Here is a 19,547-nt window from a genome sequence, read left to right on the forward strand (position 1 = left end):
TCAGCTAGAAGTCGACTTGGTATTTTGTTCTGCTTTCTGCATTGCTTCTGTGGCAGCAGCGCAGCAGTCGTAGTAGCGCTTGATGACCTCCGCGCACTTGCTCTCCTGGTAGTTGCGCCGCTGGAGGCAGAACTGGATGGCGCACGCCTGCTTCTTGCACACGCGCTCGCACAGTTCCTTCTCGGCGGCCATTATTGTCAACGTCCCTGTCGATTGTGAGGCCGTCCTGGGGTATCGAGCGTATCAGCCAACGAGATTCACCGAATTAGCGCAATACAAGAGCGAAGATAAGAGCAACGCTGCGGCACGAATGAACGCTCGTAAATTATGAAGATATATGCATGACTTCCTGCCTCAATGCCAGAGCACTCAGACCAGAGGATGCAAGCATCCACTCGGCTCAACTTGCTTGATTAACGCCTGCCGCTGGATCATACTCTCCACCGATCTCTTTAGACAGTCGTGTCCTCCTCCTTGATCGTCGTGGCCTTGGCAGCCGGCGTCTCATCGGGCGGCGTGTAGTCCGGGACACCGCGCGTGAAGGACGGGTGCTTCGTGATGACAAAGTAGTTGAAGTACGCGTTTGCGAAGCCCGCCAGGAAGACGAGCACGCCGTAGATGCCGCACATTCCGAACGGGAAGATGGAGATCCTGCAGCAAAACAAATAATAATTAGCACTTGCATCCATTGTGTCATGTTCTGGCTAACGTGTCAGCCACGTACATGCTCAGAAAGAGGCACCGTCCCCACGGACTATACATGAAGCCGAAGCTGCCACGCAGCAGCTTGTCGATGTACGCGGTACGCAGCTCGTAGCCCACGAGGATCAACGCGAAGAAGCTGCGGAAGGCAACAGATACATGGGATAACACGTCAGGTTCACAAACCACCTAAACTGGTGATGGCAACAGGGTTGCACGCACATGGTGTAGATGACGGAGAGCGCGTCTGCCATGACGGAGAAGGCCGAGTCCGACTGGATAATCTGTCCCACGGCGAGAGCGATCATGCAGCCAGCCATGGTCAAGTTCACAATGCGCATGGCGGACAGCACGCCGGTCACAGAGGAGCCCATAATGCTGCAAGGAATATACACACCATAGGTTAACACTCCTGAATACAAGACCCCCACTTTTCACTTAAAGTTGGTAGTTGCCATAAAGGTGGATACGTACATCTCCCGCGTCTTGGCCTTGATCTCCTCCCACACCTCGCTAATGGAGATGGCGTCCGCCGTGTTCGTGACCTTGTCGGCGGCTGAAGGCGGCGGGGGCGGCAGCTTCAGGTCATCCGGGTTCAGCGGCGGCAGTTTGCCGTAGGTCGTTCTAGATAAGGTGAAGACAAAGTTTAGGTGAAAAAATGGTTAGAGATGGTTAGAGAATTTTTCCCTCCCCTCGTCGTTTAGACACATCGGACGGACGGCAAGGCACGTACTCGGCTCCCAGCGGTCCGGCGTTGAGCACGGTGCCTCCCAACACGGAGGCGTTGGCTTCGGTGGTCATCCTGCGAATGCTGTCTAGCTGTGTGCTCGCACACACGCGCGCTGTCGAGGAACTGGAGACGCGCGCTTTACCGCGGGCTTGGGCGCTTCTTCCGAGGCCGTTTGACTTGGCTTTTGTATGGACGGCAAATCCGGCTTCCACTGTTTCTCGGGGGATAGGGCAATAATGTCACGAATATATTCCGTATTATTGGTAATATTTAATGATACATACAATTAATTGTTCGCGGGTCTTTTTGAATTTGAAAATCGACACTTTGGGACGTTTAAAGACACCTTGGGGACACTGTACGTGGGGGCTCTGTGTGGAGCAACATTTGCTTGCGCAGCTTAACATTAGATAATAAGTTAGGTGTGCTCAAAGGAGGCGGGGCCTCCGTCCGGCGCGGCTTACTGGCAGTTGACCTCGGGCGTATCCATAGACGACATTGACGCTGTGGACGCCGTTGACACGCCACTGCACTCGCTCATGCTCCTGCACTTGCGCGGGGTGCTGGCCACCTCCCTTGCTAGAGCGAGGTGGTTCCTCCTCTTGAGCGCCTCGACACGGCCTTTCATGTTCTCGACCTGCTCCAGCCACCGCTCGTCCTTCTCAAAGTCCAGCAACCGAGACGACGAGTTCTCGATCCTCGACACGAAGGCGGCGTAGCTCGTGCACGGGGCGCGCACACGAAGGGAGACAGGTGTCGGCGGGGGCACGTACAGCGGCTGGCTTGCGTCATTGGAGCAAGAGGAAGACGTGCGGCTACGCGGGGCGCCCTCCGAGGAGGGCTTGCGCACCGAGCAGGCCGCCAGGTGGAACTCGCGCGATTTGGGCGGCGGAATCTTGCTCATAAGCAGCGAGCAGTTCCGAGCGGGCTTGGCCGCAACAGCGGGCACCTCGCTCGTTTCCTGGTTGTCGGCGTCGATGGTCTCATCGTCCTCCTGCTCTTCCTGTTCCTCGACAGCCTCCACTGCCTCCTGCTCCTCCGCTTCTTCCACCTCCAGTTCCTGTTCGACCTGCTCCACCTGCTCCTCCTCCTCGTCCTCCTCCTCCATCTGTTCCTGTTCGCCCTGCTCCCCCTGCTCGTCTGCGTCCTCGGTCGCAGGCTGTTCCCTCACGAGGCGCACGGTCTTGGTCGGAAGAATCACGCGGGGCTCCTCGACCACCGCCAGCGCGTCGTAGTACGTCACCAAGCCGTAGACATTACCTCGTCCCGGGGAGTCGAGCGGCTGGGCGGACGGCTCCGCACCCGCGGAAGCCGCCAAGCTCTCGAACATCTGCACGATGCTGCCCACTGTCATGTCGGTGCTCGCCACTAACTGGCCTCTGTGTCGCTGTCTCTGGGGCCCAAACTCTCTGAATGGAGAGAGAGAACACTGCGCTTGAAGAAGTTCCGACGGAGCGGCGACGACCGGGCGACGCCGGATTCACGTGCCACGCTGGGCGGGCTGGCAGACGCCGCAGTCGGTGGCTGGAATCGCGCGCTTTTTGGTCTGACTGGCCAGTCTCTGTGGCTCCGGCTAACTCGATCCGATTGGCCACAAATCTTGACAGTGGGATAAGAAGCCAGTTTTAGCGGGGGGCGGACCATATTTTCCCTAAAAATACAAGCAATTAGACCTCCGGTTAATCATAGCGCTCATATGGGCAAGATTTCACAAGAAATCTTCGTTACCGTCGGCATTACGCCGCCTGCTGGCAGACAGCACCTGGCAGCTTGGGTCATTACGTGCCGTAGTTGCTGAGTCAAGCTGTTCGCGCAGTCAATTAGCACACTCCCGCTGATTCGTGGATCCACAGCTCGCAAGAATCACCCTGCAACTGAGCAACTCAGGGTCACATCCGCCATATTCAGGCCAGACGTGCCGATGATCCCCTCACTATATTAGCTTGCGTGGCCTTGAATGTGGAAAGTGCCAGAAGTATGGATCCAACAGTCTTGTCTTAAAGCTCTCCGACAAAACGCCGACACATACACGTCTAGACGTTCCTTCTTTTGACTATAACTAACAACCTCTCAACAGTCATATCTAACATTATTGACACGGAACATCTGGTTTGGAGCCTCAGGTGTCGAGGCACTGACCTTGCCTCGGAGGCAATGCTTCCTGCCTCAAACATTTTTAGCGAGCCCGTGCGAATCGCTGGCGGCGATGCCTCCAAGTGCTCAAATCGCGTTGCAGTTTCCTCATGTTGTGTCTTCGAGCTGACGAAGGCGTGCCCCCATCTGCCATCACAGCAACAAGCTGGGCAAGCGTCAAACGATCAAACGATGGCACATTATGTGCACCACACCACTTTGTCCAATATCAATTATTGTCTCACTGATTTCGTAACCAATAATTGCGATTCAAATTGCGCCCCTCCCATCATTGCGTTTGAAGCTCGCGCGTCCGATACAGATCCTCCTGATCGAGCGCCATGGACCTGGAGGTGGGCGCCCGCGTGGCGTTCGGCGCCGGCAAGAGCGGCATCGTGCGCTTCGTGGGCGAGACGGACTTCGCCAGCGGCGAGTGGGTGGGCATCGAGCTGGAGCGGCCCGAGGGCAAGAACAACGGCGAGCTCAACGGCCGCGTCTACTTCACGTGCGCGCCCAACCACGGGCTCTTCGTCAAGAAGTCCATGGTGCGCGCGGTGCTGGGCTCCTCTTCCTCCAGCGCTTCAGGCGCTGCCAAGGCGCCGCTGAGCCGCCGGCTCTCTGGCGTGGGTAGCGGGACGGCGCGCCGCCTGTCGGGCGTGGGGGCGTCTTCGTCCATCCCGGCGCCTTCCTCGACCGGCAGCAGCTCCGCGAGCTCGCGGCTGTCGACGCCCAGGACGCGCGCGTCCATGATCACGCCCAGCAGTCGCTCGAGCATCTCTGCGGCGGCGTCCGCGGCCTCTGCTTCAGCCTCGCGGCTGTCGCTTGAGCGCCGCACGTCTGGGGGCTCCGCCGCGTCCGCCAGCGCCTCGGTGTCAGACGACCAGCTCGCTGACGCGCGCGCGCGAATCTCAAAGCTGGAGGAGGAGCTGGAGCAGAAGAACAGGCACGTGGAGCAGCTGAGACAGAGCGTGTCGGTGATGAAGGAGGCGGCGGCGGCCAACAGCGAGAAGATCAAGCTGCTGGAGGAGCAGGGGCAGGAGCAGGAGAAACAGATCGAGGAGCTCGCCGCTGCTGGCCAGGAAGAGCAGGAACAGGCACAGGTAGATGAAGACGGAGACGAGAAGATGGAGGAGGATGAAGTGCTGGAGGAGCAGGACGCCTTGTCTCCGCAGGAGGAGCTGGCGCAGCAGGTGGAGCTCATCCGAGAGGAGGCGGAGGAGCACGTGCGCTCCGTGCGCGCGGAGCTGGAGGACCATATTGCGGAGCTGCAGGCTGAGCACGAGGAGCAGCTGGACGAGCTGAGGCTCGAGAACGCAACGCAGGCGTCGGAGATTAAGGCGCTGGAGGCGGAGGTGGCGCAGCAGAAGACGCGCATTGCCGCGTTCACGGCTGCGGAGCAGAAGAAAGCGGAGGAGGTCGCCATGGCGGTTGCCAAGTCGAGCTCTGGCGCGCGTAAGGTGGAAGCGCTGGAGAAGCAACTGGCAGAGCTCCAGGATATGATCGAGATGATGACCTTGGAGAAGGAGACCATTGAGATGGATAAGGAAATCGCCGAAGAGCACGCCGAGGAGCTGCAGCAGGAGGTCGAGAAGTTGAAGGCTGCTATGGCGCTGTCGGCTACTACTGGATCGGATTCTGAGGTATCTGCGAGCAGTGGGGACTTGGCAGACGAGAACAGAAAGCTCCGAGCTGCGGTGAAGACCTTGCACGAGCGCGCGTCGGAGGAAAAGGCTGATCTGAGCAAGAAGCTGCGTCAGGCTCAACGTGAGAACGCTGAACTTGTGTCGCTGCGGGAAGAGGTTGAAGAGCTGGTACGTGATAGTGCTGCATGTGGTGCTTGTAGAGGTACTGACGCGAAATATGTGCGCTGGCGGATACTTTTCGTTTACGCAGACTACGAAAAAGAACACTCTCGAAAGCGAAGCCGAGGAGCTAAAGGAGATGCTGGATGTGGCGAATGCTTACGAGTCCATGGTCGAAGATTTAACCGAGAAGAACTTGACTTTGGGCGAAAAGTTGGCAGAGCTGGAGACCACGGTGCAATCGCTGGAATCGTTGCGCGAGGTGGACCAGGAAATGGAACATCAGCATACCGAGTACGAGGCTGAGCTGCGTGCGGAAATCGACTCTCAACGGCTATCGTTGCAGGAACTGAAGCAGGCTGCATTGGACCAGAAAACTGTTCTTGAGGACAAGGAGCGCACAATTGCGCGCTTCCGCGATCTTGCCCACAGTCACCGCGAAGAGATTGCGCAGCTGAAGGCGAAGCTTCGTGTGGAGAGTGGTGCGGTGGAGTCACTGAAGGATACTGCACACTTGGCGCTGAACCAGACGATGGGGCTGCGCGCCCTTGTAGCAGCTGCACGTGAGCACGAAACTGAGGCAGCTAAACAAAAGATCATCGCTGAGCAGGCTAGACTGGAGAACTCGTTCTTGCGCGCTGTGGTGCCGAACTCGATCTTCTCAGAGACCGACCAGAAGGTTCTTCGTGTCCGGTTGACGCTAGGACGCATTGCAGGCAAATCGGACATCTTGCTGCAGCACTTGAAGAAGGATCTGGATACCGTCGTCCAGCAACCAACGAGCAGCCCTCAGGAGGGCGAAAAGGATGATGGCAGCGTCTCCATTGCGGGTGTGAGCGTGGAACAGTTGGTACTGGGTGATAAGTTGGCGGCAGTCTCGTGCCAAGCCAAGGAAGACCTATTCATGCTGGAATGCCACCTGACTACGGAGGACGAATTCTCCCAGGGCTGCTCAGCACTCGACACCTCGCAGACGTCGGCGTTGGAGAGTGTGCTGGACTCGGCTCTGTCTGCGTTCTCCGAAGGTGCTCTGTTCAATGGTGCCCGTGGTGGTGGCGATGTTGCTTCGCTGTATGATCGCCTTGTGCAGACCTCGGATGAGTGGCATGCTGGTCGAGTCACTCAGGTTTCATCATCCGTGGGTGCTGAGAGCTTCAGTGCTCGCTGCGCAGTGGTCAAGTTGCGTGCGCGAAAAAATGTGGCGAAGATGGCTTTCTCGATCTCTGCAATGGTCACCTTCTTGCGCGCGACCAAGAACCTCATTGCTAGCCCCGAGATGCCTGACGATGCACAAACTGCAGCGCTACGGACGGACTTGCTTCCGGTTCTGGACAAATGTCTTGGCGAGCTGCTCTCAGTGCTGAATGTTGCGCAGCTATTCTACCGCCGCGCAGAGATCGATCTAGCTGCCTCAGATGATGATCTGGACGGTCTTGTGGCTGCTGGCGGCGAGACCGTGACTTCTATTCAGAGCTACGCCATGGAGGCTCAGTCGCTAGCTAGTGCGCTGCAATCGCAGTTGTCCCAGGATGGTCTTCTGGAGCACGCTAAATCAGCGGAAGAGTTGGTGCAGTTCACGCAACAGGCTATCTATGACCACACTGTGGCGTTCAAGGAGAAGCTGGCTCTGCTGTTCAAGTTGGTGTGTCGTGGTGCCTTCACCGATGCTGTGGCTCCACGTACTCGCAATGAGCATGGGGATGGAGCTAATGGTAGACCGCAATGGCGCATCCGTGCCCAGGCTATTCACCAGGAGCTCGTGGATGCTTCGACGCTGCGTAGCAATTTGGCTGAGATGACAGAGCTGTGCAATGCGCTACACCAGCGTATCCGAGAGTTCGAGCGCGCGGATAGCCAACACCGCGTGGTGGCCCAGAAACTGGAGAGCCAAGTGCTGCAGCTGACGGAGAGCGTGGCTGCCATGACGAGTGAGAAGTCTCAGCTGGAGGCGCAGCTTGCAAAGGAGCGCGAGCAGTTCGACGTTGCGCTTGACGAGTCGAACAAGGAGAAGACGTTGTTGAACTCGCTCAACCGGGATCTTCGCAAGCAGCTGAAACGCTCGAGCGACGCTGGCAGCGCGGCCAAGGCCGGAAATGCCAGCGCTGGGGGCGGCAAGGGGTCAGCCATGAGCGCAGCAGACGCCGACGCATTCCGACGCGCTTTCCAGCAGCTCCACAACGAGCTGCACACTGTGCGCTCGACGCTTGCGAAGGAGCGATTGGAGAAGTTGCTCGGATCAAGTGCCAGCGCGAGCTCCCGTGCTTCCCAGGCAGCAAAACCTTCGGATCGGTTGACGAAATCGCTCAAGGAGGTGGCAACGTTCTCGCGCCAGGTTAAGGCTCAGCTGTCGATGCCGCGTTTGGTGGATCTCAAGCGAGCCGCGTCACCTACGGGCACTTCAGCACACGCGCAGCTCTTGGCTGAAAAGCTGCAGCAGTCGCGCGCGCAGCGGGACCTGGCAGCCCTTCGTGAACGCGTCGGAGCCGCTATGCGCAAGGACGGTTGGGGCCAGGACGTCACGAACGCTATCACTCGCGGCGAGAGCGTGTTTGGCTGGCAACCGCCGGAGATGGAGCGGCCGCCCGTGCTTCTAGGTCGCGTGAAGCTGGGCGACAGTGGTGCCAGCAACTCGCAGTCCGTGCAGCTCGTGTTGAACCGCTCCGAGGTCAAGCATCTATCACAAGCTTTGGTGTGCTGAATGGCCCACACGACAAACAGTGTAAGAGAAGAAGAAGCAGAGGAGGAAGAATTAAGGACTGCTACGTAGCGAGCGATGCATGTTTGAGTTGAATTTGAAGGCACTTACCTACTTGACAAGAGTTCGGAGTCGCCCCTTCCATCTACGAATTAGTATCTAAGGCGAGACTCGCGCACAATCTCCGCGGACATGGGCGTCGGATTCTCCTCGACTCGCCGCTGGGATGGCTCCACCATTACCTCACAGCAGGGCAAGCTGGTCATCGTGACAGGCGCCAACTGCGGTATCGGCTTCGAGACGGCCAAGACTTTGGCACTGCGCGGGGCTCATGTGGTGCTGGCCTGTCGAGACGAAAGCCGCGGCCGCCAAGCGCTGGAGTCCATCCGTCGAGCTCTGAGCCGGGAGGCCAGTGATGCTGTCGGTGAAGTGGAGTTGATGCTGCTGGACTTGGCCGAAGGCGACAGCATCCGTGACTTCGCTCGCGCCTTTCGAGCCAAGTTCGACCATCTGGACCTGCTGATCAACAACGCGGGGGTGGCGTGTCCGCCGCAGCGACACAACTCGAGAGGCTTGGAGAGCACGTTCGCCATCAACCACCTGGGCCACTTCTACCTGACGAGTTTGCTGTGGGATCTGCTGCGCCGGTCGAATCCGCAGGCGCGAGTGGTGAATGTCTCGAGCGGTCTGCACCATGCTGCCAAGTTGGACTTCGCCATGATGGGACACACCCCGGGCAATTCCATGAGCGACTACGCCGAGTCCAAGATGGCCAACGTGCTGTTCACGTACGAACTGCAGCGACGGCTGCAAGCTGCAGGCGTTGAGAACGTTTTGTCCGTGGTGGTGCACCCTGGAGTTTGCCACACGGAGATTTGGAACAAGTACATCCGCACCAAGCTCGCGGGGTGGCCATTCCTGCAGTGGCTGGCGAGGTGGGCGATCTGGCTGCTGCCGTTCCTACCGCAGAGGATTGGAGCTTTGCCCACGCTGTACGCAGCGACCGTGGAGAGCGTGCGTGGCGGCGAGATCTACGCGCCGGACGGATGGATGACGCTGAGAGGATACCCTGCGCTGGATACGTCACACCCGGCCAGCCACTCGCTTGAAAACGCCGAGAAGCTTTGGAAGTTGAGCGAAGAATTGCTGGATGCCAAGTTTGAGGTGTAGGGCGATTGGAATCATGCAACAGGAGGACCAACTCGAAGACGCCGAATGTGCTTGAAGTGAAGAGCGCAGCTGCTGTAGTCGTGCAAGATGAGGTTTTACATCCGATTCAATTCACCTGCTGGTCCGACATGAACACCAGGACTTGCCTGTTCCATCAACTGCATCGTTTCTGCTTGGATTCGCTGACCCATTTTGCAAAGACATGACCTGGGACGATAGCTTTCATCCAACGGGGATGTCATTCCGCTGCAGCTAGCAAATCCCCCCCAAGCAAGCTCCACCCCAGAAGCAGAAGTACTCAGATCAAGAGAAGAATGGGAGCTGGCGGAAGCACGGAGAGGAACTGGGACGGCTCGACGATGTCGTCCCAGAAGGGCAAGCTCGCAGTCGTCACGGGCGCCAACTCCGGTATAGGCTTCGAGGCAGCCAAGGCACTGGCGGCGCATGGGGCGCACGTGATTCTCGCGTGCCGCAATGAGGGCCGCGCTCGACGCGCCGAAGAGCTGATCCGCGAAGAGCTGACCAAGCTACCTAGCGATGTCGTGGGGTCGGTCGAGTTCATGCAGGTGGACGTGGGTGACGCCGATACCGTCCGCGAGTTCGCTCGTGCATTCCACGACAAGTTCGACCACCTCGACCTGCTGATCAACAACGCCGGAGTGTCAGTGCCCGCTCAGCGCCACATGCCCAACGGACTGGAGGCTCACTTTGCTGTCAACCACGTCGGCCACTTCTACCTGACGAGCTTGTTGCTGGACTCGCTGCGTCGCTCCAAGGGCCAAGCTCGCGTAGTCAACGTTAGCAGTCTCGCCCACTACTTCGCCTGGATGTACCTGGACTTCTCGACGCTGGGCCACACCCGCGGCAGCCTTCGCGACTACCTGACGTCCAAGATGGCCAACCTGCTCTTCACGTACGAGTTGCAGCGTCGCCTGCAGTCCGCACAGGTTGAGAACGTGGTGGCAGTGGCGGCGCACCCTGGATTGACACACAGCGACATCTGGAACCGCTACTACCGCAGCACGTTCCCATACTGGCTGGCTGAGCTCTTCGTGTGGCTGGTGTCGTGGCTGCCGTTCATGACGTCGCAGATGGGCGCGCTCCCCATTCTGTACGCTGCGACCGTGAAGAGCGTCAAGGGCGGGGAGTACTATGGCCCCAACGGCTTCCTGCACATGCGTGGCTACCCCGCTCTCGAGGCAGGCGCCAAGTCCAGCCACTCGCTCGAGAACGCGAGCAAGCTGTGGACGCTGAGCGAAGACACGCTCGACGAGAAGTTCAAGCTGTAAAGCGCAACAGGAGTTGAAGACGGGAGCAAGCACCACGGCATTTCATGTGTGACGCGCGCAAAAATAGTATTGATGAAATGTTAGATCCGCCATCTGATCCACTTAATTAAGACAATAGCTCTTCATTATCATCCAATCAGAGGTGTTTATTGTATTTTCAGCCAATCGCCGAACTGTATATTCGAAATTCGACGCCGTCCAGTCGACCCAAGAGCTCCATTGCGTTGACATCTCTTCGCAGACACCTCTTCTTGCTCCGCTCTACGTGCCCGCCATGAAGGTCAAGACGATTTCCCGCGTGGAGAAGGACTTCACGCAAGAGGTGCAGTCCGACAAGCTCAAGGTCTTCCGCAACTATGACCCGGCCCTCCACCCGTTCGAGCGGCCGCGCGAGTACACGCGAGCCCTGAACGCCGTGAAGCTCGAGCGCTTGTTCGCTAAGCCCTTCATCGGCGCGCTGGACGGCCACTGCGACGGAGTGACGGCGCTGGCCACAAACCCCAAGAGCCTGGTGGCGTTCGTGAGTGGCGCGGCGGATGGAGAGGTGCGCGTGTGGGACCTGCCGCGCCGCAAGTGCGTCTGGAACGTGTATGGCCACCGCGGCTTCGTGCGCGGCCTGGCGGTGACCCCGGACGGCAACACTTTCTACTCGTGCAGTGAGGACAAAACGGTGAAGCAGTGGGCGCTGCGCGTCAAGGACGAGGACGACGACGTGCCGACGGCGCTGGCCACCTTCACGTCCAAGGAGCCGTTCCTGTACGTGGAGCGACTATAGCTTAGAATTTTTTCGGTGGTGTTTGTACTGATATGCGGATGCTTTTGCAGGGGTATTGACCACCACTGGTCTCAGAATATGTTCGCCACGTGCGGCTCCAAGGTGCAGGTGTGGGATCCTTCGCGCTCGACGCCCACGCACGAGTTCGCGTGGGGTGCCGACTCGATCAACTCGGTGCACTTCAACCCGGCGGAGGCTTCGCTGCTGGCTTCTACAGGCTCGGACCGCAACATCACGCTGTACGATATCCGCATGGCGTCTTCGATGCGTAAAATCGTCATGGAGATGCGGTCCAACGCGCTCGCCTGGAACCCAATGGAGCCCATGAACTTCACAGTCGTAAGTGCTACGCCCTCCCGAAATGGCAGCACTGTTTGGTCTCCGCTCCAGGCTCATCTGGGGGTGCTAACGCCGCTTTTGCAACCTTGATGCTTTTTCCAGGCCAACGAGGACCACAACCTGTACACGTTCGACATGCGCAAGATGAACCGCGCGATGATGGTGCACAAGGACCACGTTTCGGCAGTGTGCGTCATTTTGACTCGGCTACAGTGGTCGAACGCTGCCCAGGTGTCTAACGTGACGTGCTTGTTGTCGCTGTTGCTGCTGCAGAATGGACGTGGCTTACTCGCCCACGGGTCGGGAGTTCGTCGCGGGCTCGTATGACCGCACGATCCGCATCTTCAACGTGCGCTCGGCGAAGAGCCGAGAGGTTTACCACACTCAGCGCATGCAGCGGTACGTCTCGTTTTTCCGGCCATCCTCAGGCTCGATGAGTCATGCGCATGCAACGCCCCGGCGCCTCACGGATGACTTGAGTCGCACCCGGCGCAGTTTCGCTACTCGTGCAGCGTGGCGTCATCGGGGCCGGGGCGCCCTGCGCGCTTACGCTGGTGGATCTTATCCGCTTAACCGTCTTGGAAATTTACTAACCAGTCGTATATCTTTTTTGCTTTGACACCGTCCCACAGCATCTTCTCCGTCAAGTTCAGCGCCGACGCCAACTTCGTGCTGTCGGGTAGTGACGACACCAACATCCGCATCTGGAAGGCTGAAGCGTCCAAGAAGCTCTCCAAGGTAAGCTTCTGTTGCCCAGTTGCCCTGCCGACCAGCGAGCTCTGGTGTCGGTTACAGCTCTCGCTTTTTTGCAGCTTTGAAGTTGCTGACGTGGCGCGCCACGTCCACCTTCAACGGTTACCGGTTCTGATATCTTCTGTGTTTGCTTGGCTCGAGTAGATGGCCCCCCGTGAGCGCCGCAAGATGGAGTACAACGAGTCGCTCAAGGAGCGCTACCAGCACCTGCGCGAGATCAGCCGCATCTCCAAGTACGTGTGCCGTTTTGCTGCTGTTATTGCTGCGGTTGTCGCTGCTGTTGGGCTTGTTGCTCAGCGGCGACCGCGGGGATGCACGCAGTCCCACTAACGAGTGTCGTGTTCGCTCCTTCTGCTGTTAAACCGCCACGTGTGAACCGCAGGCACCGGCACGTGCCCAAGGCCATCAAAAAGGCGGCCGAGGCCAAGCGCGAGGCCAGCGCGCGCGAGCAGAAGAAGATGGCCAACCGCCGCGCCCACGCCAAGGAGGGCGCCGTGCCGCACACCAACATCCGAGAAAAGGTCGTCGTCCGCGAAATGGAGTAGAACGTCGGCGGAACGGAAGCCTGGTGGACGCTTCCGCAGCAACCGGAGCTCGCTGCCCCCCGCGCAAACGGAGCGCAGGCTTCGGGACGGCGCTGGCCGTGCTGCCATCGCTGCTGCTGGCCCCATGGCGCCAGCGCGCCTTCTACCTTCCGTTGCTAACGCCCGGAGGAACGTTCGCGGCGCGGCGCCCCGGTGTATATACGGCAAGAGTAGTTGCCGAGGTTGTAGTGCGTCACCGCGCTCGGCGGACTGCCGACGGTAGCCATTGCGTAACGACCAACAGCGGATCCGAATTGTTTGATAACCATGGCGGAGCTTCCACTGAAGTAGCTGGCGTGCTTGCATCTCTCGGCGGGCGTGGGATCCGCCCGCTTGCCGGGCCCGCGGTCTGCCCTGCCATTGCTGCTGGCGTACCTCGTGTCGTGGTGGGTGGACGCGCTGTCTTTAGAGAGCACCCATGCTCATCGTGGGCTGAGCCATTCCAATGTCCGCGCTGCTGCTGCTGCTGTTGCTCAGCAACTCGCTGCTGCTGTACAAGCCGCGCCCTGTCTGAGCTGCAATCAAAGATGCAGGCACTCCACCTCATCCTTGGGCTCGTGCGGCTCCCCAAGTTGAAGCGCTCGGCATCTTTTTCGCCTGAGAAGCGCTTGGCCATGCCGCTGCTTGGCGAAAAAGCAGCAGAAAACAAGCGAGCGCGTGCACCAAGGGCAGCGTCTCTGCGCTCCATGCACCGGCAGATCCGCGTGCGCGTGCTGCTCCTTCGCAGATTAAAAATCCTCTTGAGCTCGCTCCATGACGAGTTGGCTGAGCTATCGATATCCTATCGGCCGGCCCATCGATCGCGGCTCGCTCGACCCGGGCGTCGCCACTCCGGAGCTCGGCACGCCACAGCCATAGCTCGGACGCGCGGCGACCGCGACGCTCGGCTTTGCAAATCTCCGAGTTGATGTGTCCCTTTCCAACGGCGCGAAGCAAAAAATCTCTAAACAGAAAACTTGACGCTGCGTTCTGGTATGTTCCAAGACAAGACAAGCAAAGCAAAGCGTAAGCGCCCCTGTAAACGCAGGCCACTGCATTGCAAGATTTTCTCGCTGTTTGGGACAAGCTCACCCAGCTGGCAAAGGCCCGAGAACAGCGAGTTGGGGTGAAACGCATTCACCACTTGGGCTGGCCGAAATTGACAAAAAAGAAGGTGTACAGTACATCGGCAATTTCGGGAACAGAGCCGGGCCAGCGCAGCCGAGACCGACGTCGCCCTCCTCTCCCTCGAGGCTCGGCAACTCCGTCGACGGTCTCACAACCGAAAACTCCCCGCGCCCCGCAGCCGCGTGTGTACGTGTAACACGCAGCAAGCGCCGAGAGAGGGAAGGAGGAGGTTCGAGACACACAGAGACACACAGGAAGCATGAAGCCCAAGGCCGCGCAGGACGCCGCCAAGACGGCGCTGGAGCTGGCCGAGTCCAGCGAGTGGGGCGCGCTCGACCGCCTCATCTCGGCGCAGCCCGAGCGCGCCGACGACATGGACGACTTCGGCATGATGCCGCTGCACTGGGCCTGCACGGACACGCACGTGCCGCTGCGCACCGTCAAGAAGCTCGTGGACGTGGCCCCCAACGCGCTCAGCCACAAGAACAAGGGCGGCCTGCTGCCGCTGCACATCGCCGTCAAGGCCGCCACCAAGCTCGAGGTGCTGCGCGCGCTCGTGCAGGCCGCGCCCGACGTCGCCGAGTGCCTCTTCGAGGAAACCCCCACGGGCGAGACGCCCGCCGAGCTCGCCAGGGCCTACCAGCTCACGGACGACAAGGTCACGTTCCTCGTCGAGATGGAGGAGCAGCTGCGCGCCGCGGGCAAGGCGCCCGACCGCCCGAGCGCCAGGTTCCAGGCCTTCTTGAACCAACCCGGCGGCTTCCCCCTCCCGGACGACACCACCAGCGTCAGCAGCTTCAGGAGCCTCCCCTCGGCCTTGGGCAGCGGCCGCGGAGGCGCCGCGCTGGACGACGAGTGGGCCAGCAACCGGTCGGCCGTCAACGCTGTGAGCAGCGCTCTCAGACTGCCCGACGGACTCGCGGGGGTGCCGCTGCCCCCGCGCTGGAGACTGGACAAGCGGTGCAACATCTGCCAGCTCAAGTTCAGCTACTTCAAGACGCGTCACCACTGTCGCTCATGCGGCGAGTCGGTGTGCAGTACGCACTCGAACAAGCGTCTGCCGCTGCACCACTTGGGCCTCAAGACGCCCCAGCGCGTGTGCATTCTCTGCTACGATGACCTGCGCGAGAACGGCGCGCCCTCTGCGGTGGTCAACATGTACGGCCATGGACGTCACAGCAGCTTGCCCCCGATGGAGCCCAACATGATGCGACAGGAGTCTACGCCGAATCCCAAGGGCGCTGGCCGACCACCGCTGCGCTCCATCAACAGCACAGTGTCCATGACCACCACATCTTCCAGCAGCCGCGACTCGGCGTTCCAGAGCCCGTCGGATACTGACCGCTACTTCAATTCGTCTTGCACCCCGCGCAGGATCGTGCGGGACACGGCAGAGCGCGACCCGACGCTGACGACGGCCTTGCCGTTCGAGGACGACCCGCGCGGACGTCCTCGCGCGTGGACAGATGTGGATTCGACGGAGAAGTACCAGGATATGCAGGAACAGGTGCGCGAGCTGGAGTCGCATGTGCAGGAGCTGACCTTGGCCAAGTCTCGCATTGAGAAGAAGCTGGAGGACGCCACCCGCCTGGCGGCTGAAGCCAAGAAGGAGCGCGCTGCAGTGGACGCGGACGTAGCGGAGCTGCGCAACAACCGCATCATTGATATTAACCGCCTCTCCTTGGACGACGATGAAGACGACGAGAACCACAACACTGGCAACAAGAAGGAGGAGGTGCAGGGACGACAGCGTCAGTACTCGGTGCAGGTGGAGAAGAAGATCGACCTGATTGAGGACAGGGAGGTGAACGTCGCCGAGACGTGCAACTACCTGGGCCAGGTCTTCCTCGACCGCGGCGAGTACAACAGCGCTGTGGTGGAGTTCCGCAAGTCGGTCGACGCGAACCGCAAGGACGTGGACGTGTGGATTAATCTGGCGCGTGCGCTTCACGGCGCTGGTGAGTTCTACGACGCTGAGATTGCCATCCGACGTGCGTTGGCGCTCACGCCCAAGAACTACGCGTCGCTGTCGATGCTGGGCAAGATCCTGCACTCCAAGGGCGAGCACGATAAGGCTGTCGAGGTGTTCCGTGAGGCATTAAGCCTGATGGACCAGGAGGACGACTCGGATGAAGACGTGGGCTCGATGACTGTTGGATGGTAAGGCGCCTTCCTCACAGGGCCCGGGCTCTCCTTCTTTTGAGCACCCATGAAGCACGAGAGCCTTCACGCGACCAGCACAGCGCTGGAACTCACAACACCGGACTTCAGACGTTGGAAATGCCGCACGCGTTGTTATTTAGTAAGAAGACGCCGTTTTCCAGCCCGAGGCCTCCTGTACTCAGGAGGCCGACGGAGAACAAACAAGTACAGTAGGAAACAGAAAATACAAGCGAGTTACGAGATACACACTGCGTCCTAGCCTTCAAGCGGCAACAACATCAATATCCGACGCCAGCGTACTTCTTCAGCTTCACCAACAGGTCTTGATACACGAGTTCGTTGGCGTTCTGGGCCCAGGTGAAGTCCAGGTGCGAGAACGCGTCGATGGTTTGCTCGTACACGATAGTGGCGCTGGGAAGCCCTGAGCGGAGCTGCTCAATGTCCGTGGACGTGGCAAACGTGTCGGTCGCGCCGATGTAGAACCCTGTGCGAGGGTAGACCATGTCTCCGATAGGGAACGCGGGCGGGTCGAAGCTGCCGTACACGGCCTTGTTCTTGCAGATGAGCGACGAGCAAAGGTTGATCCCCAGGAGACGCACACAGCTGCAGCCGTAGTCATACTTGGCGAAGGTGTCGTCCCGGATTCCTTGCGCGTAGTGAGCCATGTTCTGGACCGACGTGCCCGCGGGGGTCTGCGAGAGGTAGACAGGAATGCGCGTGGCGTTCAAGTTGTCCGACGGACCGGCGATAAGACCGATGGCGGAGTTACAGAGCTCGTCGAGGTTGGTGCATACAACGTCGGCCAGCAACGTCTCGAGCAGCTCCGTATGAGGCAAGAAGCTTGTGAAGCCCAGGTTGAGGAAGACCTCGTCCACCTTGAGCTTGGCCAGCGTACAAAGAGCTTAGCGGTGGCGTGACCCGTCCAAGCTACTGGAGCGAGCGCTCCGAAGTAGTCGACAACTTTTGCCACCTCTTGATTCTCCGAGAACCCCACGAACGCTTGTGTTGTACCCTCCGAGTGGCCAATGTAGCTCAAGGTGGAGCGACCCGTGGTGTCCAAGACGTAGTTGATCATCGCCGGCAGGTCGTAGAGACCCATTTCCTGCCACGAAAACTCCCAGTACGCATCATCGTCCGTCGTCAGCATCGTGTGCTCATTCGACCACGTCGTGCCGCGGTTGTTGCCGAGCCACACGTCGAAGCCGGCGTCGGCTAACACGTACGCGAGACTCTGGTTGCGGAAGTTGGAGACGAAGGTGAAGCTGCTGTCCAGCAGTCCGTGCTGCAGATGAACCGCAGGCTTGTTGGCAGCCGCGTCGGAGCCCGATTGACTCTCGGCGTACGTCTTGGGGATCCGGTACATGGTGAGGAGGTAGCCGTCCGAGGTGGTCACCTTGTGCGTCTCGACTTCGTAGCCGCGCGCCTCAATGATCTCGACGACGGTCTTGCCCACGTACGGGTCGACGGTGGCCTCGGAGACTTGTTCATCCGCGATCACGGACGGTAAAACGATGAACAGCAGCCCAAGGCCGAGCAGTAGATGGACCAGGTCTCGGAACCGAAGTGTCAGCATGATGTGCACCAGAGCAAAGCTTGTCGAACACACTGTCGATTGCAAGTGAGCGTCGTGCCGGCTAGAGAGGAAGGCACACGGAGAGGTCGGTACGAGTCTTACTAAGACGGCCAAAGCCTCGACGAGTCCAACGTGACCGGTGCCATCAGCAAGTGGTGGCGATTAGGTATTGCTAGGTGCAACGATGAGGAAGTGCGATTGTCCGAGGCCCAGCCCCCGCTCACCCAGCCATGTGGTCGCTCTAGATTCCATGGCGCGCGATTCGGCGCTCGACGATGCCCTTAGTAAGGGCCCCTTACACAAGTGAGAGCGACACTTAAGCACTTTCAAGTCGGTCGGTCGTCTCAGCATGAAGTAGAGGATCCTAGGATCTTTTCGGTCGTTTGCAGGCCGGCACAGCCCTCGCTTAGTCGCATCCTTGAAGTTGTTGACACGCTCGTTGAAGTTGTCATTCGTGACTAACTGCAATGGATGGCTTCACTTCGAACCGATCTGGTCCGAAGCAGATGAGGGCGGCTGCAGACAAGAGTTGGCGTGCTGGTTATCCACGTCGAGCTTGGTTCACGTCCAACAGGAGTTCAACAAGCAAATCTACACGACAGACATGGCATCGCTGCCAAGAAAATCGTTCGTTCTCTGCTTGAAGATGGCCGTCTTGACTTTATGCACAATGCACCAGTCCTCGATCCTGTTGGTGTAGGATTTTGGGCATCATGCTCGAAATAGTGAGCGCGATAAGAACGTCAAGAACGCCAAGGTGATGGCGTTGCTAATCTTGCTTGCTACATTATTCCAGCGAGGTCGCGTTGCGATCTGTTAGTCAAGCATCTTCCTTCGTCTAAGAAGCCGCGTTCTTGCTCGGTCCGAGTCATGGAGTACAGTCAATCGAAGGTAAACGCCGTTTGTGTTGCTGCTGTTGCGAGGTTGATGCACTGACAGGCATGTGCAGTATGAGGGATCCATGGAGTTCGGACGCTACCATGGCAAGGGAGTGCTACACCTGCCCGACGGCTATCGATACGAAGGCGAGTTCCAGAACGGCGAGTTTCATGGTCGAGGCACGCTCTTCTTCCCCGAGGGAAAACTGGAAGGGGAATGGGCTTGCGGAAAGGTAGGTAGAAAATTCACTGAAGTCTTTGCCAGCCTCATTGCAGAGGCTCTAACAACTTTGTTCGGCTATACAGCAAGTGGAAGGGACCTTCACGTTCTCGGACGGACTTGAGTATGCCCCAACGGGCTGGACGTACTGCACCGACGCCAACCGGCAGTACTACTCGGAGTCGGTATCTCCTCGAGGAATCCTTCCGACAGGCGAGCTCAACTACTTCGATACGGGCGTCAACCGAGTAGTCCCGCTAGGCTCTTACGATGCCGGCAACGGCATTTACACCCCCTCGACAGGCCTCGTGTCGGCGTACAATAATCCATCCGAGACGCGAGTGCCCACTGAGCAGGAGAAGGAGTGGATTGTAAAGAGAGCCCCAAAAGCTACCACCAAAGACATGTCGATCCATTGAGCACAGTACAGTAGTTCCACAACGACCAAGTATCAAGAATATACGATTGAGATCATGGTGATTGAAGCTTCCGATACAGATGCCGGAGCCTCACCGCCGCTTGTTGTTCCTATCTTGTCCGCTAATGAGTGGCCGTCTTGTTCAGGAAGTTGTCGAAGTCTAATAAACAATCGCAGCAAACACAACGCAGCCAGGTATGCTTAATCACCCGCACA

At 59.0% G+C, this 19,547-nt stretch overlaps 6 protein-coding genes across 6 annotated transcripts; 3 read left to right on the top strand and 3 right to left on the bottom strand.

Moving 5' to 3' along the window:
• PHYSODRAFT_331169 (hypothetical protein) lies at positions 1-1,503 on the bottom strand (the record flags this gene model as incomplete). Its single annotated transcript, XM_009527921.1, has 6 exons — positions 1-180; positions 459-651; positions 725-841; positions 925-1,080; positions 1,177-1,326; positions 1,436-1,503. 6 exons carry the CDS (start codon positions 1,501-1,503, stop codon positions 1-3), a joined length of 864 nt encoding a protein of 287 aa, XP_009526216.1.
• Positions 1,504-1,817: 314 nt separating this feature from the next.
• PHYSODRAFT_559876 (hypothetical protein) lies at positions 1,818-2,966 on the bottom strand. The gene is made up of 2 exons (XM_009527922.1): positions 2,511-2,966; positions 1,818-2,360 (listed from the first exon to the last, which is right to left on the bottom strand). Exons 1-2 carry the CDS (start codon positions 2,784-2,786, stop codon positions 1,893-1,895), a joined length of 744 nt encoding a protein of 247 aa, XP_009526217.1. The 5' UTR covers positions 2,787-2,966; the 3' UTR covers positions 1,818-1,892.
• A 940-nt stretch (positions 2,967-3,906) lies between these two features.
• Positions 3,907-12,933, top strand: PHYSODRAFT_314636 (hypothetical protein; the record flags this gene model as incomplete). The annotated part of the gene is made up of 13 exons (XM_009527923.1): positions 3,907-5,376; positions 5,459-8,032; position 8,086; positions 8,232-9,076; positions 9,655-10,442; positions 10,662-10,665; positions 10,763-11,277; positions 11,347-11,635; positions 11,738-11,823; positions 11,909-12,034; positions 12,268-12,373; positions 12,533-12,621; positions 12,771-12,933. 13 exons carry the CDS (start codon positions 3,907-3,909, stop codon positions 12,931-12,933), a joined length of 7,056 nt encoding a protein of 2,351 aa, XP_009526218.1.
• Positions 12,934-14,338: 1,405 nt separating this feature from the next.
• Positions 14,339-16,485, top strand: PHYSODRAFT_559881 (hypothetical protein; the record flags this gene model as incomplete). Its single annotated transcript, XM_009527924.1, has 1 exon — positions 14,339-16,485. One exon carries the CDS (start codon positions 14,339-14,341, stop codon positions 16,241-16,243), a length of 1,905 nt encoding a protein of 634 aa, XP_009526219.1. The 3' UTR covers positions 16,244-16,485.
• Positions 16,486-16,520: 35 nt separating this feature from the next.
• PHYSODRAFT_331176 (hypothetical protein) lies at positions 16,521-17,815 on the bottom strand (the record flags this gene model as incomplete). The annotated part of the gene is made up of 2 exons (XM_009527925.1): positions 16,521-17,123; positions 17,174-17,815. 2 exons carry the CDS (start codon positions 17,813-17,815, stop codon positions 16,521-16,523), a joined length of 1,245 nt encoding a protein of 414 aa, XP_009526220.1.
• Positions 17,816-18,776: 961 nt separating this feature from the next.
• On the top strand, positions 18,777-19,332 carry PHYSODRAFT_300329 (hypothetical protein; the record flags this gene model as incomplete). Its single annotated transcript, XM_009527926.1, has 2 exons — positions 18,777-18,926; positions 19,000-19,332. 2 exons carry the CDS (start codon positions 18,777-18,779, stop codon positions 19,330-19,332), a joined length of 483 nt encoding a protein of 160 aa, XP_009526221.1.
• Between the last annotated feature and the right edge of the window lie 215 nt (positions 19,333-19,547).

The sequence above is a fragment of the Phytophthora sojae genome (assembly GCF_000149755.1).
Source record: "Phytophthora sojae unplaced genomic scaffold PHYSOscaffold_4, whole genome shotgun sequence".
NCBI lineage: Eukaryota > Oomycota > Peronosporomycetes > Peronosporales > Peronosporaceae > Phytophthora > Phytophthora sojae.

Bases quoted from the DNA above. Each gene is read 5' to 3' on its own strand.
- PHYSODRAFT_559876 (XM_009527922.1), bottom strand. From the start codon at position 2,786: ATGACAGTGGGCAGCATCGTGCAGATGTTCGAGAGCTTGGCGGCTTCC. The intron at 2,361-2,510 runs GTGGAGCAGGTC...GTTGCGGCCAAG, and splicing joins AGGACGAGGAGGAGGAGCAG to CCCGCTCGGAACTGCTCGCT.